The 16,198-nt window shown below is 52.2% G+C and overlaps 4 protein-coding genes across 4 annotated transcripts; 3 read left to right on the top strand and 1 right to left on the bottom strand.

Annotated features, from left to right (window-relative positions):
* Positions 1-118: 118 nt before the first annotated feature.
* BO97DRAFT_469034 (cullin-4B) lies at positions 119-9,182 on the top strand. The gene is made up of 9 exons (XM_025699806.1): positions 119-340; positions 441-4,799; positions 4,855-5,010; positions 5,067-5,338; positions 6,140-6,889; positions 6,949-8,029; positions 8,100-8,522; positions 8,576-8,936; positions 9,006-9,182. The coding sequence occupies exons 1-9, from the start codon at positions 157-159 to the stop codon at positions 9,064-9,066; spliced, it is 7,647 nt and encodes a 2,548-aa protein (XP_025553784.1). The 5' UTR covers positions 119-156; the 3' UTR covers positions 9,067-9,182.
* Positions 9,183-10,977: 1,795 nt separating this feature from the next.
* BO97DRAFT_274201 (uncharacterized protein) lies at positions 10,978-11,771 on the top strand. The gene is made up of 2 exons (XM_025691009.1): positions 10,978-11,423; positions 11,523-11,771. The coding sequence occupies exons 1-2, from the start codon at positions 11,140-11,142 to the stop codon at positions 11,668-11,670; spliced, it is 432 nt and encodes a 143-aa protein (XP_025553783.1). The 5' UTR covers positions 10,978-11,139; the 3' UTR covers positions 11,671-11,771.
* Positions 11,772-11,872: 101 nt separating this feature from the next.
* Positions 11,873-13,916, top strand: BO97DRAFT_412443 (putative dihydroxyacetone kinase (DakA); the record flags this gene model as incomplete). Its single annotated transcript, XM_025696236.1, has 4 exons — positions 11,873-11,879; positions 12,042-12,549; positions 12,607-13,232; positions 13,288-13,916. 4 exons carry the CDS (start codon positions 11,873-11,875, stop codon positions 13,914-13,916), a joined length of 1,770 nt encoding a protein of 589 aa, XP_025553782.1.
* A 763-nt stretch (positions 13,917-14,679) lies between these two features.
* BO97DRAFT_339973 (mRNA splicing protein SMD2) lies at positions 14,680-15,560 on the bottom strand (the record flags this gene model as incomplete). The annotated part of the gene is made up of 4 exons (XM_025691575.1): positions 14,680-14,722; positions 14,814-15,062; positions 15,374-15,406; positions 15,538-15,560. The coding sequence occupies 4 exons, from the start codon at positions 15,558-15,560 to the stop codon at positions 14,680-14,682; spliced, it is 348 nt and encodes a 115-aa protein (XP_025553781.1).
* Positions 15,561-16,198: the final 638 nt, after the last annotated feature.

Genomic DNA, 16,198 nt, shown 5'->3' with positions numbered 1-16,198 from the left:
CTTGGTCTGGGCGCCGATGAGCTCCGCCCGCTCTTGACCGCCCGGAATTTTGGTCGCGTCCTCCGACCTTTTTTGGTCCGGACAAACACATCTCCCCATCTTCCGCTTCGCTGGTGCTCTTCGCATAGCTGCTTTGCGCGCAAGCTCCTGCCAGACATGGGGGACTCAGATACCGTTGCAAGCCTTCGTGGCTTGAATCAGGACTTACAAAGTCTCTCTGCGACTTTCGTTGTTAACATCGAGCGTCTCCGTGTTGAGCTGGAGACACACATCGAGGACTTCAAGAAGCTCCTCGACAAACCCACGAAGAACAACACAAGCCGACAAGCCGTCCTCTCCGGTATGTGCCAGCTCCCTGGAAATTGCGCAAGCCCCAGGCAAAATATCCTCGCTTGATCTAGTTCCGATGATATGCTGACCGTGCCCACATTGTGATTCAGGGAAGGTAACCATCGGCCATGTCGAGTATTCCATCAACAAGGATTTTCAGCAAGGCGTACTACAGCTCGCGGATACTTTGGATATCGATGAACTTGAAGCGGCTTTCTTGTTCTTCGATGCACAGACTGAGGCTCAATCGCTGGATAGGCCCCTTCTCAACGTTGCGATCATGCGCTTTCACCAGCGCCGGCTGTTCCTGCTCGATTCTTTGCGCCTCATCCTCCAGGAATCGTTCGAGGTTGAAAGGGAAACTACTCAAATCATAACGCAAGAAATGATGGCTCATGTGGTTGAGATCAAGGGTGGTCCTCTGCGCAATGCGTCTCTATATACACGGAAATGCATGACGGCTATGGTAGAGGTGGAGAAGTGGCTTGCACTTCTCGGTGATCAGGCTCAGAAGGCGACGCTTGTTGGTCAAATTGAAGATGAGGATACCATGGAATCCCTGGAAATCCAGCGCAGCAGCCTACTGCAGCAACATGAAACGCTTGGTGCCATTCTGAGCTATCTTTTCAAAGGTCCCTATACCAGCCCCGAAGACCTTCGAGTGCTCGTGAAGCACCTCCGGTCTCTCGATCGTTTTGACAGTCTGGTTGTCCACTACGTTCCATGCATAGTATCTGCCTTCGTCCAACACGGTTCACCGGAGCGTTCGAGCTCCTATAAAGAGGCAAGAAGTTTGCATAAGGAGATCGTCACCACAACGGTTGCCCAAGAATGGAAGATTCCTACTTTTCATTCTGCAATCATCGCGCTCTGGCTCGCGATCTTCAGCGGCTGGGACTTTGATGCTCCTTCCTCGCCTCTTCAAGGAGTGGACCCAGAAAAAGATGTAGACGAGCGTACAGCTTTGTTCATGACAGCGTTAGATGACGGTGGGGTCGATTTCCTGCTTACTATCTGCTACGGTATCAATAATGAAGAATGGGCAGACCCGGCCCGCAGAGAACTGGTAACGTTATTGTTGAAAGAGGTCGCTTCAGCAATGCTCGAGCTAAATCAATGCTCGGGGTTCCTGAAGACTCTTCTGATGGAGAGCTTCGAAGTGTTCTCTGAGTCGTGCATCGCAAATATGCCAGACGCGGTACGGAGGTTGAAAACCGAAGAAGACTCCCAGCGACTCGATCACCTTACAGCTCTGCGAGATGGCTTGACCTCCTCGCCTCATCGTGGCGTAGTTGAGGCCCGAACGCACCTCGAGTCTTTCTTGATGATCATGGCTTTCGCGTTCGAACAAAGGCCCGATGCTGCACAGGAATTCTGGGCCGATCCTGATGGAAACCTGTATGGCTTCCTGCAGTGGGCGTCTAAGCGACAGACCGTCCCTAGGGTCAGCGCATTTTGCGAACTGTTGTGTTCCATTTCTGGTGGCGAAGAGAATGCCACTGCAGCCCACAGATTTCTCTCCGAGGAAGACAAATTTCTTTCAGCTAAATTCAAACGGTCCACGTCTATGAATTGGTCGCAGATGTTCGCAGAGCTAGAACTATATGCCACAAAAGTCACGGAGAAGCCACCTGCATCACAGGCGATCCTACGCTCGAGAAAGCTCGATCCCGCTGACATGAATGAGCCCGAGAGTCCTGTAATGCTTACATGTTATCTCAGGCTCCTGGAACATCTCTGCAAACAGAGCGCCACGATTAGGGATTGGCTGCTCCATCATCCAACATTCAACATTGTCGGCACACTGTTGACACTTTGCACTGGAACAGTTCCTACTCATCTGAGGGCCAGTGTATTCACAGCTCTTGCGGCCCTCATGACAGAAAGGACGGCACACAATGGTAATGAGATGTGGCTATCTCTCGACCATTGGATTTCCGGGGAATCCATGATTACTGCTAATATTGCAAAGCCTCCCATGACCACCAACAAGCCTGCGTGGTTTGAGCATCAAATATTTCATAATATCGGTGAGCGTTTCGATCAGGCCAGCGCCTTCGTCACCCTGGTTTCCTCGCTTGTTACGCCCACTCCTGAATCGGCCCAATTCCATCTTTCGTTACCTTTCCCAGAGAATCTCGGCTCTTCCTACCGTACAGCTGGTATTGAACCGTACATTGACTTCGTCATGGGCCACGCTTTGACAAGGAAAGTTCCTGATATGAACGAGCGCCAGACTCGATTGATGACCCTGAAATGCTTGGAATTTGTGACAACCTGTCTCGGTTCATTCAATGAAAGTCTTGTGACCGTCTTGAGTCAACCGTCCCTGTCACCAGATTCTGCTTTCAAGTCGTCAACAATGGTGACCTATATCCGCCTTCACCCCTTTGCACGAGTTGCCGAATGGTTGTTCAATGAGGATGTCATCAGAGCTATATTTGCTACAGCGCAACAAGATGTGAACGAGGTCGCTAAAGCTTCGGCCGATTCTACACTTGTTCTTTCCGTGCAAAGGAGCTTGGAGGTTATGCTCGCGATTTTTGACCTTCAATCGACCTACTTCAACATTGTCAGACCCATGATTAGATCTCAAGCGGATGCAAACAGGTCAACCGTGGCGAACTCTTCCCTTGCGGCCTTTGAAGACAGCGTGCTCAACTACTTGGCTATTGTGCCTGCACTGTGTCTCTACTGCAGTACTGGACATCAGCAACTCACAGTCACATCAATGATGCTATTGGAAAGGCTATCTAGCTCCCCGAAATTGAATAAAGTCACATCCCCTGAGTTGTCCAAATGGCGTTCGTCGAACAAGATCGTCGAGGTCCTTAGCTCCGAGGTAGACTTGGACAATTTGGCACGGCCCCTTGCGCATCAAATGGAGACCGATGCTCGAGAGCTGGAGGCTGGCGAGATGTCTCCGGCTTATATCATCAGACAAAGCCTTCTGGAGCTTCTCACCACGTGCCTTGGCTCGATAAGCGAGAGGCCAACAATAGCCCACCTTCTTCTAGGGTTCAGCAGCATAGGAAATCTCCTTGACGTCTCGCCGGACGGCATGTTTGCCAATAAGGCGGCCTTGCTGCATGCCATCATCCAGTTCGTACAGGACTATCCCGGCGCCATTGATGATAATATTCTTCCGTGGTTGATGCGCATGAAGCGCCTGGCTTTTGAAGTCTTGAAGAATCTTTGGTCTTCCAAAATCTCATCGTTCTTTACGCTCTCCGAAATGCGTGGCGCCCGATTCCTCACCAATATTCTCGTAAATCAGCCCGTGATTGGACCACACACCTCATGGGATGGGTTGCCAATTATTGCGGATGAATTCTGGATATCTGAGTCGACCACAGCTTACGCAGAATTCTTGCTCCTCAGGAGCTACCTGTTCGACTATGCCGCAATAGAGATTCGCTCAGCCGCCAAGATTGGTGCGCCGGCTCATCAAGCTGAGCTTATTTCCACCCTCTTTGGCACCTCATTATCTCAAACTGGAGAGACGATCGTCAACCCTACAGTTTTCGATCTTTTCGATTTTGCCGATCTTGACATTGCCAACCCCTTGCCCTTTCCAGACCTATATGCCCTTGAGGGCATTGATTTCAATGTGTGTGCTAGACCAGAGGCGGACGCTCCTTTTGTTCTTTACAAAACGGACGAAGTAATGGAATTGATCCAGGTCAGAAAAGAGGAGTTGTTCGCTACAGGACAACTACGACCCCAGGATGAGGAACAGTTCATTGCTGAAGCAGATAGTCTGATGCTTTTCATCAAGACAACAAATCAATCCAGGCAGATCAGACACAACCGCTTCTTGGCCCTTCGATCCTGGACCGAGCTCATTACAACTATGCTTTCCTCATCGGAAATCGAAGGCGGAAGACGAACTACCTTCATTCTACATTCACTCCAACTCATCCTACCCAAACTCGAAGCTGCTATTCAAGGCAATATGCCCGAGGCTCTGGAACTTGCAAGATTGGCCGAGACATTAATTAGCAAGTTGGAATCAACAAAGCCAGAATCTCCCCAGCCAACGGTGAACACTGTTCGCAGAGGCGGTGATGTTCTTGACGAAAAGCTTCACCAGATGTTTCAGGTCTGTGTGCGAGGCGTGGTTGTGACTACGGGAAATGTCAGCCTCAGGGAGAGTCTCTACAACATATGCTCGCATTACGTTGCTCGCATCGTTTCAACACAAACTGCCCATGAGCTCATAAAGCAGCAAAGTCAGCACGTCGTTAAGGCATCCGGTCATGCCCTAGTCGAAGCTATCTGTGATGATGCATATGCTGGTCAGGAGACCTGTCGTGTCTCAGCTGTTCTATGCCTCAATCTCTTGGCTGTGTTAGATAGGCAGACGAGTTCAATGTTGGCTGAGATGATAGCGCAGACTAACTACTTAAGCCTCTTCCTTGACGTCATCCGGGTCTTACCTGTGGAATTGAGAAACGCTCAAGCAAGCGGTATGCTAGCCCCCTTCCCTTGACTGATTGTATTACTGACAGTACAACGAAACAGACACACCTCTTCTGTTGTCTTACTACCAATCTCTGCTGTCTCTGCTCCAGGAGCTATGCCAAACGAAGATTGGCGCTACGCACGTTCTCAAGACTGGGCTCTTCCAGGCTGTGCGTGAGTCGCAACTGTTCGCCGCCGATCCTGACCTAGGAATCGGTTAGTACTCGAATGACTTCAATAGCGAGACTTTTTCACTAATATGATATATGCAGATATTGACAATTCCGATGCCCTGCGAAAATACTATGACCTCCTTGATTCCTGTCTTCGGGTCATTGTCTCTGCGGTATTTTCTCGCGGACTTCACAACGAGCAGACAATGGAACAAACGCGGGTATTTCTTACAGAAAATCGACAAGGCATGGTGGGCATATTCAAGCGATATGCTCGGATTAGTGGCACTGGTGTCGCGGATCATCAAGGCACGTTAGGCAGCCTTGTCAGGTCATACATGGCGCTCATTACAGCTACGGACTTTCTTGATGTATGTGCTGTCCCCAATATTTCGCGATCTTATATTGCCGGCTAACTCGGTCCTTCTAGTTTGAGGAGATGGAAGTGGAGGAACGCACAGGGAGCAAGTTATTCTCATGAGCCTGGCCTCATTGTGGATCAGATGGCTGTACAAGCTAGGAAGGGTGGTTTCTTGGATTGGATGTATATGGACATGTAGATCAGTTGATGAGGCAAACTGAGGCCAGCCCATGAATGAGACATTGGAAGGGCCATGATTCGCCTCGAGTTATAAATAACCATAACTACCATAGTTGTTGACTCACACTGTCCAGTCTTAGCGGCGCAGCAGTCGCATACATAGATGTACATACTACGTAGTAGACACCATTTTTTCATCGTGCATGGCGGGGTTAGAGAAAGTATACTCGGGTCCCAGCCAATCGAATCTGCAAATGGCGAACGGAAGTATTATCTTATCTCCGGGGGACTTTAGTCAGTCAGTCAGTGGATGCGCCAGTCAGTGTTGGTTCCAGGTCCAACTAACGTAAGGTAGGAACCCGAACGCCCCTTCAACAGGCCTCTCTCACTCACCACTCACTTCCACCCCAGACCACTCCGTCAACTCCGTCATCGTCGTCATCGTCGTCATCGCCGCTCGTCCTGCCCATCATTTTTCTCTGCCGCGCGCTTTGTACGGTTGAACTTCCGAACTGGCCTGAGGTAGGACTTATCATGTATGATAGGGTTCGCACTTAATCTGGGTCCTTCCGACGCTGAGCGCTCATACCTCACCACCCTCTCCTCGGACAGAACCGGGTAGATGCAGCAGAACTCAAGAGGCGCCCCTGAGCAGAGGAGCGGCAAACGCAAGTCGATCGGTAAGAGGAAGCTATCCGATCAAGAAGACGCCTCGCGCCAGCCTCAACAGCAAGCGACCATCTCCGAGCTTCTCTCACGCAACCACCCCACCCACGGCGGCAACAGAAGCCATCCGCAGCGACACGACCAATCCCCCACGAGCAAACGCCTACGTCTGTCGCCCACCCTCGCAGGCCCCTCCTACCCTCCAGGCAGCCCTCGCCAACAGACTTCCCCCGAAAGGATGTATAACTTCACGAATGCGGAGTCTCGGCTGGGCGAGGCAATGGGCCAAAATACGGGCGGGGCCGGAGTCTCCAATCCTGCGGTCAAGCCTCGACCCTTCAACGCGGCGTCACGCCAGGGCAACTTCACCCCTCATACCGGAGCGAAACGGCTGGTAGTCAAGAATCTCAGGACGGGGTCACGGTTGAATCAGGATTCGTATTTCGAGAAAGTCTGGGGCCAGCTTGATGCAGCCTTATCGGCAATCTTCGATGGCGGGAAGCCGGAGAAGTCGTTGGAGGAACTCTATAAAGGTGCTGAACATGTTTGTCGCCAAGGCAGAGCCGCAGCTTTGGCCAAGCGGCTTTCAGATCGCTGTCGAGATTATGTCACCGGGAAATTGCGTGAGAGGTTGACGGCGCAGGCGGCTGGTGGAACCAACATTGAAACACTACGGGCGGTCGTTGAGGCATGGTCGCTATGGCAGTCCAAACTGGTATGGTGGCCAATGGCTCATTATGTCGATAAGTGTCGAGATTTACTGACACTAACCAGGTTACCGTCCGCTCCATCTTCTATTATCTCGACCAGTCCTTCCTCCTACACTCCAAGGAGTTCCCCGTCATTCGCGAGATGGGCTTGATTCAATTCCGGCAGCACATATTCTCTGACCCAGTACTAGAACCGAAGATTCTGCAGGGCGCTTGCGACCTCGTGGAGGCGGATCGTGATGATGAAAAGAGCATGGTAGCAGATTCTACATTACTCCGGCACGCCATCGATCTCTTCCATGGTCTTGATATCTATACGTCTGCGTTCGAGCCTGTTTTTGTCGCCGAGTCGGATAAGTTCTTTTCTTCTTGGGCTCAACGGGAAGCAACGGGCTATCTGGCGACATTTGCGGAGAGCAGCCACAAGTTGATCGAGCGCGAGGTCAACCGATGCGAACTGTTTTCTCTGAATCGAAGCACGAAACAAAAGCTTTCCGAGATACTCGATCGAACTTTGGTGGCTGAGCAAGAAGGTGCTCTGCTGAACCAGACGGATATTCTGGGCCTCCTCCGTGCAGGTAACAAAGTCGCCTTGGAACGATTATACTCTCTCCTCGAGCGGAAAGACCTGGGGGCCAAGTTGAAGGCCTCATTCAGCACTTACATCATCGAAGAAGGATCTGCAATTGTTTTCGACGAGGAGAAAGAAGCAGATATGGTGGCACGCTTGCTGGATTTCAAAAAACAGCTTGATGACCTGTGGATTATCTCGTTCCATCGCAACGAAGATTTAGGCCATGTACTCCGAGAAGCTTTCGAGGCTTTCATGAACATGGGGAGGAAATCGGCGGCTACGGGAGGAACCGACAACCCCAAGACTGGAGAGATGATTGCCAAGTACGTGGACAGACTTCTCAAAGGCGGCTGGAAGCTGGCACCTACACGGAAAGCGGAGGATATGCCATTGGCAGACGAGGATGCCGAGATCAATCGACAATTAGATCAAGTCTTGGATCTGTTTCGGTTCGTCCACGGCAAGGCAGTGTTCGAGGCATTTTACAAGAACGACCTTGCTCGTCGGCTATTGATGGGCAGAAGTGCCAGTGATGATGCAGAGAAGAGCATGCTTTCGAGGCTCAAGACTGGTATGTACCCGTCCATTCTCATTGTGATGGTCTACGGTAAAGGTCTCTGACACGTACCAACGAATACCAGAATGCGGATCAAGTTTCACACACAATCTGGAATCCATGTTCAAGGACATGGATGTCGCCCGTGATGAAATGGCCGCTTATAGCTCTATCCAACGCGAACGCCGGCACCGGTTACCAGTTGACCTGAGTGTCAGCGTGCTGTCAGCGGCTGCGTGGCCGACATACCCTGATGTTAAAGTGCGGATACCAGCGGAAATTGCAACTTGCGTGGACGACTTTGAGAAGTTCTATCATACGAAATATAACGGGCGAAAACTCACATGGAAGCACCAGCTGGCACATTGCCAGCTACGCGCAAGGTTCCCCAAAGGTGACAAAGAATTAGTGGTCAGCTCTTTCCAAGCGATTGTACTACTACTATTCAACGATCTGCCTGAGGGCGGATCCCTGACCTACGCTCAAATCCAGGAAGCGACCATGCTGTGTGAGTACGCTATCTTCGAAGCCACCGAGCCACTGCTGACTGTTTTGACTCAGCCGACCAAGAACTTGAGCGAACGCTCCAATCGCTCGCGTGCGCCAAGTACCGGGTGTTGGCGAAGAAGCCCAAGGGCCGGGATGTCAGCAAGACCGACGAATTCGCATACAACCCCGGGTTCTCCGACCCAAAGATGCGGATCAAGATCAACCAGATCCAGTTGAAGGAGACGAAGGAAGAGAACAAGACGACCCATGAGCGCGTCGCCGCGGACCGCCACTACGAGACACAGGCAGCCATCGTACGAATAATGAAGAGCCGCAAGACGATCACCCATCCGGAATTGGTGGCCGAGGTCATCAAGGCTACACGAAGTCGGGGAGTGCTCGAGCCGGCGGAAATCAAGAAGAATATTGAGAAGTAAGTCCTTCATGCTGTGTGCCCATCGTTCAATAAAAGACCTTGGCTAACCATGCTATTGATGTGCAGGCTCATTGAGAAGGATTACATGGAACGCGAGGAAGGGAATCGGTACCAATATGTGGCCTAGAGCGTGGTTATTTCTCCTATCTAGTTGCTTGGTGTACCGGTGTATGATCTCAGTTTAGCATATACCAGAGTATTTGACAATTTGAGTGCGTTGATCATGGCATGATCATGAACTGGACCTGATCCTTGGAGAGGGGGTAATACAAGTTGTAAGAGTGGCGGTTAGTTACTACTAAGTACATGAGCGGAGGAATTCCGAGGCTAAGGTGAAGAATCCGCCCATTCTCATTCGTGGAATACTCTCAATGATCACCCGGCGAGTAAAGTAACGGACTGATCAATCAACTAGGTAACTATTGTTAGTGCTAGATTACGTGGTGGTGAAGAAGCAAGCAAGCAAGCTACAATCCCTCCGCCTGGTGTCTGCTGTGACCCACCGCGGCAACAGAGCCGTGAACCGGGCGCCTCGGTATAGTTGCTCGATTAGACGGCCAGACAGCCCCCCTCCCTCCTCCTCCCTTTCGGAGTTCGAATTGATAGATCCATCCTCAAACGCATCTTCGATTCACGTGTCCCCATCATAGTCCAAACATACTGCGTGATGCAAGCACTAACAATTGTACTGTACTCTGCGCCCACCGCAAAGTACTGTACCTTGGGTTCATGTGTCGATTAGTCTCAATCAAGGGGGCTGAGGCTTCGCATCTCAGTCAGTGCTTTCTCACTCTCGCCCGAGAAACCAGACGGACGAGAAGAACCTAATTAGCAAGCAAGCGCTGCAATTCAGCTGGCAATCTCAGTGCCGGAAACAGTAACTCGGGGAAGCGGGAATAGGAATTGCCGTGGCAGGGTCAACCGTTCAGGACTTGACGGTCTGGGCTCGCACCAGGTATACCGTATCGTGGATATTGGAGGTGTTCACGTGGGAAGGCCTGATCGGCCTGAACGGAGTTACGGTGGACAGAGGTTGAAACAGAATACTTACCGAAGCTATGCAACATGCAATAATTCAGGCCAGTTCACTGTAGGTACTGTCGGGATCGTCCGATTTAGGACTGCGTACGCGCCGGCTGAGTAGTTCCAGGCCCCCCTCCGCGCTCTTCCCTGTTGGGCTAAGGTGGAGGTGGACCCGCTGCACCTTTGGATCTGACAGCGGAGTTTTGAGGATGCTTCTGCCGCTCTTCGATTTTTTTTAAGGTCCCATGATCTGGTTGCTTCCTGCATGGGGGTAGCTTAGACTAGTAGTGTAATCTACAGTAATTTGTTGGGATCACATAGATCATATATGCATAGTCAGCGAGATTCCGCTCCACTTGCTCCCCCGGTTGCAGCACTATGCGCAGGGGACTGAGGTGTTGGTGGATCCGGGAATTATCTCTGATGAACATAGCTCCAATTCCAAACGAAAGCGAGATTGCAGCCTGGAATGCTATGTTGGACGTGCTTTGCTTTGCTTTGTTATGCATTGCGACTCGGATGGTGCTGGGAGTGCAGCTGAGGTCCGAAACACTGTAGCACACAATCCGGTAATTCTCTTGCCACGCCAGCATGGATGTTCAGACAACTGGAAGACACGAATGATGAGTACCCAGTAATGAAAAAAAGATGGACCCCCCGAAACCAGAAGGATTATGCACCCGTGACATCGATTGGATGGGCCAGGATTGTCTTATCGATAAGCCAGTTTCAATCCTTGTTGTATGTACAGTATGTAGCATGTACAGCAAAATCAGCACGTACCTGGGGCTATTGCTCTCAAGCAACTGGCGCGTCTGCTGTCTGCATCTCTGAACAACTGTCTCAATCTGAAGCACTCGTATTCAGATTCAGACTCATGGCTGGTTTTCGGGGGAATGGCGCGGTCATAGTTGGCGGAGTGCGCCGGAATTCCCACAGAGGGTAAGCCGAAGCGCTTCCAGTGTCGATTGCTGTTATTGCTCGCCAGGTTCCAGACCCATGGGGTAAGGTTGGCGGGGCCGGTTCAAGGGGAAAAAACCATTCCAGTTTCCATATACAGAACACCCAGCTTGGTCGATGGGGAAGTCATGCGAAAGCTCCTTGTTCATGTGAGCAGCAAAAAAAAAAATCTCCCCATCATGTCTGGTACCCACGGAAGGAAGACAATCGTCAATGAATGCACTATTGGGAAAACAGGTTCGGGTCTACGACTCCTTTCTTACGCCATGCTGAAGTCGTGAAATGCTCGCCTTCGCCGGGCTGTTATTTAGCCCAGCAGTTGCGCTCTGGTTCTTGCTCCTATTCCTGGTCGAATCTCTCTTCCTTTGGCTATTGCCGTGTGACTTTCACTTGGTTTCTTGACTTGTACTCAATCGCCCGTCCAGTTGATCCCGAATTGTATCCATTGACAGCCTCTCCTTCCCTCCTCATCCTCCTCCATTTGTCAAGTGACCGCGAAATGTGAGTACTGCCGAGTAGGGATCATCCTTCTGCCTCACCAATCTCCTGTTCTTCGGCTCTTCGAGTGCATGAGAGATTCTCCAAGCTGACAGCTGCCAGACCCAGTGAAATCCGGTTTCCCCACTTCCCCGCCTCATCCGGATTCCATTCCGATCCCAATCATTGCGCCTTTACCAAACGCGCAATCGTCGCACAGTCGATACGATTGATCCTGGGAAACTTTCAGTCCAGGAGGAAGATCAAGTGATCATTGCAAGGAAGTCGCTTTTTTATCAAGAAAGGTTATATAAAGACGAGAAAAGACAGTGCGCGCATCCGGTCCTCCTGCAACCCCCATACTTCGATCGGTTCCACTCGAGAAACGGCTCGTCTTCATACGCATCTTAACGTCATACTCAACCGAATTCCCCAACATTCGAGCGCTGATCTTCCCCCAGATCTCCCACAAGATGCAAAGTAGGTTCCACGCCCTCATATACCAGCTCGATTACCTGTTGGAAATGGGATTAGCCCATGCAGGCGCCAAGCCTGTCCCACGGTCACCATGAAGTCAGATCGTCGGACTCCACCGGGGAAATCTACACTAGTTTGTTCCATCCACTAACGCCAGCCCGGCAGCGAAACACTTCTTCTCGGATCCCACCCATTTGGTCCAGACCGCTCTGCATTCCCTCACTCTCACCAACCCCTCGCTAGCATTCGATGCGGACAACAAGATCATATTCCGCCGCCCCGATGCGAACGCAAAGCCCAAAGTCGCCATTGTATCGGGTGGTGGTTCGGGCCATGAGCCTGCCTTTGCGGGCTACGTTGGAAAGGGTTTCTTAGATGCTTCCGCGGCCGGTACAATTTTCGCTTCTCCCTCGGCGGAGCAAATCCGCAAGGCGGTCATGGACTGTGTCAGCCATGACAAGGGAGTCCTCATTATCCCCATGAACTACACGGGCGACGTGCTCAACTTCGGCATGGCCACGGAAAAGTCACGCGCGGCTGGGATTAAGACCGAGTTCTTTGCTATCAATGACGATGTTGGCGTTGGCAAGCAAAAGGGAGGCAAAGTCGGTCGTCGTGGTATTGGCGGTGGAATTCTCATCCTTAAGGCTGTTGGTGCGCTGGCGGAAGCAGGGTAAGCTGATTTCTTTTCACGGGACAATTTGGATGCAATGAAACTGAGTCGATACAGTGGATCGCTGGAAGAAGTGTACCGCCTGGCGCAGTTGGCGAACAACAACCTTGTTTCCGTTGGCTCCTCCCTCGAGCATGTGCACATTCCCGGCAGAGGCGCCCCAGAAGACACCATCCCAGAGGGTCAAGTCGAGGTCGGCATGGGCATTCACAACGAGCCAGGATCCCACCGGGTGAAGGCCAACCTCGTGGAGCTGGTCGCAACCATGCTACTCCAGCTTCTGGACCACAATGATCCTGACCGCGCCTGGGTCACCCGCAAGCCTGAAGACGACTTTGTGCTATTAATCAATAACTTGGGCGGTGTCAGCACATTGGAACTTTCGGGCATCACGGATGAGGTATATCGTCAGCTTGACAGAGACTACGACGTGCAGCCGATCCGAATCATCCAGGGGACTTTCCTCACCAGCCTTAACGGGCTGGGCTTCAGCATCTCCTTGCTGAAGCTGGTAGATACGGGGCTGGGCCCCGGAAAATCCTTCCTGGATCTCCTCGATGCGCCCGCCGAGGCGGTCGGCTGGTCGGCCCCTATCAGCGCGGAGACGTGGAAGCATCGGACTGATGCTCCTGTTGAGTTCAAGAGAACCGCTCTGCCCGAGGACACCCCAAGCAACGTCAAACGTAAGTGGACAGGTCTTCCTTTCTCCTCACCCAAAGCATCGCTAACACCCAGCAGTGGATATCAACATCCTGAAGAAGGTCCTAGGCAGTGCCCTCAAGCGCGTGATTGCCGCAGAGCCCGAAACGACCCGCTTCGACACGATCGTCGGCGACGGCGACTGCGGCGTCGGCCTGAAGCGCGGGGCGGAAGCCGTCGCCGCGCTCCTGGAGAGCTCCTCATCGAACCTGACCGACGACGTGGTGCACGCCGTCAACCGCATCGTCGGCGTGGTCGAGAACACGATGGACGGCACCTCGGGCGCCATCTACGCCATCTTCCTGAACGCGCTGGCGCACGGCCTCCGCGAACAAGACACAGGCGCCAGCACCCCGGCGACGGCGGACGTGTGGGCTGCGGCGCTCAACCACTCGCTCGCCGCGCTGTCCAAGTACACCCCCGCACAGCCGGGCGACCGCACCCTGGTCGACGCCCTGGTGCCCTTCTGCAAGACGCTCCACGACAGCAAGGATGTCCACGCCGCGGCGCAGGCCGCGCAGGAGGGCACCGACTCCACCAAGCACATGAAGGCCAGCCTGGGCCGCAGTGTCTATGTGGGCGGCGAGGACGAGTGGGTGGGCAAGATCCCTGACCCCGGTGCCTACGGGCTCAGCGAGTTCTTGAACGGGTTGGCCGAGGCGCTGTGATTTGGTTTCAAAGGTTCTGGTTTCCATCGTACATATATGTTCTGGAGCGCATGTGTTAATCCCTAATATAATTAATGATGATGATATGACTTTGTTTGGATTATCACGGATCAGGTCCGTCCAGTGCGAGATCAGCTACAAATGATCCATTGTATTCCATGCCGGGTCCGACAAGTTGATACTTAACGACAATTGTCTTGCGAAGCCATGATACGTCTCGCAGTCTCAACACAAATCACACCACCATAGCCACGAAATACTTCACAAAAGCATCTCTAACCCAGCTTTTTCATTCCTTTTCTAAATCTTTTCGTAATCAGAGTACCGAAGAAACGCCAAATCTGTCGCGCCACAACGAGAAAACGGGGGGAACCATCGAGCCAAAAGAAGATGGGGGTAGCATAGAAATAGACAAGGAAAAGAAAAGTGTAGAAGAGCCGACAGTCCATTGAAAACAAGATTCCCGATTTGAGGGGTGGTTGGTCCCCGGTGACCGCGACATGACGCCGAGAGAAGTTTTTCGGCCCCGGAAAAACCGCACGAATACAAAGGGTATATCGATGATGATTGTGAGACGGAGTCATGGCCCATGCTCTCCTCCCTTCGCGAGCTCTGTATCCTCGTGGGGGAGAAGAAGAAAGCTACAAGCAACACACCCACACACATACCCGATAGCGCCGTCGTGAGCGATGTCACGAGCGCGTGGGAAAGTGCAGGTATATGGCTAACGAAGGCTTGCGGAGGCGCTTTTTTGGGGGGTTGTTCAGCTGAGTAGGACGAGGATGACGGAGTCGCCTCGGAGGAACCTTAAGTTTAATGGATAGGTTAGTTGATGATGATGATGATGATGATGACGGTGATGATGCGCGAATGTTGGGAGGCGCGGAGGCAACCTACATCTTGCTGATGAATCGGTCCTTGTTGACGCCCTTGCCCTTGCCGCCCTTGGGCTTCTCCGTCCACATCTCCTTGACGTTCTCCAGCACCATGTTGCAGTGTCGGTCGAAGGCCTTGACGCGCGCGAGCAGCTTGCGGTTGTTCCGGCATGAGATCAGCACCTGTGTGTGTGTGCGCGTCGCTGTCTGTAGCAGTGACAGCGGCCCCGCTGTGAGCTCATGTTCTTCTACGAGGGAGACCTCGTATTCACTGGTTCGGAGTTAGTTGGTTTGATCGGTGAGGGTTGATGTTGAGGGTGAGGGTGAGGATGAGGATGAGGATAAGGTGGTGAAAGAGGAGGGATGGTAGCGATGATGAAGGGAGGTTTAGGCGCGGGGTTAGCTGTGTGCGTGAACAACCAGCCATTCCAGTGGCATCATTGTCTCGCCGATACCAGAGGTCCGGAGCGGCCTCCAGTCATGTCATCATGTGACGACGGGGATTGAGGGAGGGCAAGGGGTTTAAAGCTTTAGGGTGGATCGAGATGCTGAATTGGATGGACGTCAAAGAGATGAACGTACGTGAGCTCGCTCTTGGGCTTGTTGAGCAGGTCCCTGTTGGATTGTAGCGGATGGTTAGCCTCAGGTCCGACCAGTTGCGCGGTTGCGGTTCATTTTCATGGGAGGAGGGAAGAGCCAGAGCTGACTCATCTAAACCAGATAAAGATAAATGAGGGGTAACGTACTGGATCTTAGGATCGGTCGACATGGTGGGTGGTATGGCCGGGGGTAGAGGGAAAGGAGAAAGGGTATAAGTATCAGGAAGTTGGCAGCTTGTCCGTCTTGTCCGTTTCTCTCTCTGTTCTTGCAACTTAGTCTCAGAGCCCGGGCTTTCTTCCTTTCCGCAGCTTCTGGCATTTCTTGGCCTAGGTTACGTCACGTGCCACGCGTGTTTGCCGTGTTTGCCCGTCGGTCTTTCCCGAGGTCGCGATTGGCTGCGTCACGTCGCGTCTGAACACGCTCTTCGTCGTCTTCCTCACGCTTCCAGGCGTGCGGATCGTCCAAGCTTCCAAACCACCTCCTCCTCTTTCAAATGCAAGGCGTTCTGCTCTTCTTCCCTACTTCCCAACTCTCTCCCAACCCTCTTCCTCTCTTTCTCCTTTTCACCCTCCCTTTTCCTTCAATTCAATTCGAAGGCTAGCTGGTGAAGTGGAAGAAGAGGAGAAGAAGAAAAAAGGAGTTTCTCTCTCTGTCTCTCTCGCACAACTCTCTTTTTCCACTTTTCTCCTTCCATCCCATGCCTCGAGTTCTTAACGGCCTCCCCTCCTTTCACGCTTCTTCGTCCCGCGTTGGCATTCCTTCAGTGCCTTTCCCCGCGTCCTGCCGTGCATACACACATTCCTGTGC

This window comes from Aspergillus homomorphus (genome assembly GCF_003184865.1).
Source record: "Aspergillus homomorphus CBS 101889 unplaced genomic scaffold BO97scaffold_8, whole genome shotgun sequence".
Classification (NCBI taxonomy): domain Eukaryota; kingdom Fungi; phylum Ascomycota; class Eurotiomycetes; order Eurotiales; family Aspergillaceae; genus Aspergillus; species Aspergillus homomorphus.
The sequence above is the reverse complement of the archived record's forward strand: the minus strand, read 5'-3'. Positions and strand labels throughout refer to the sequence as shown.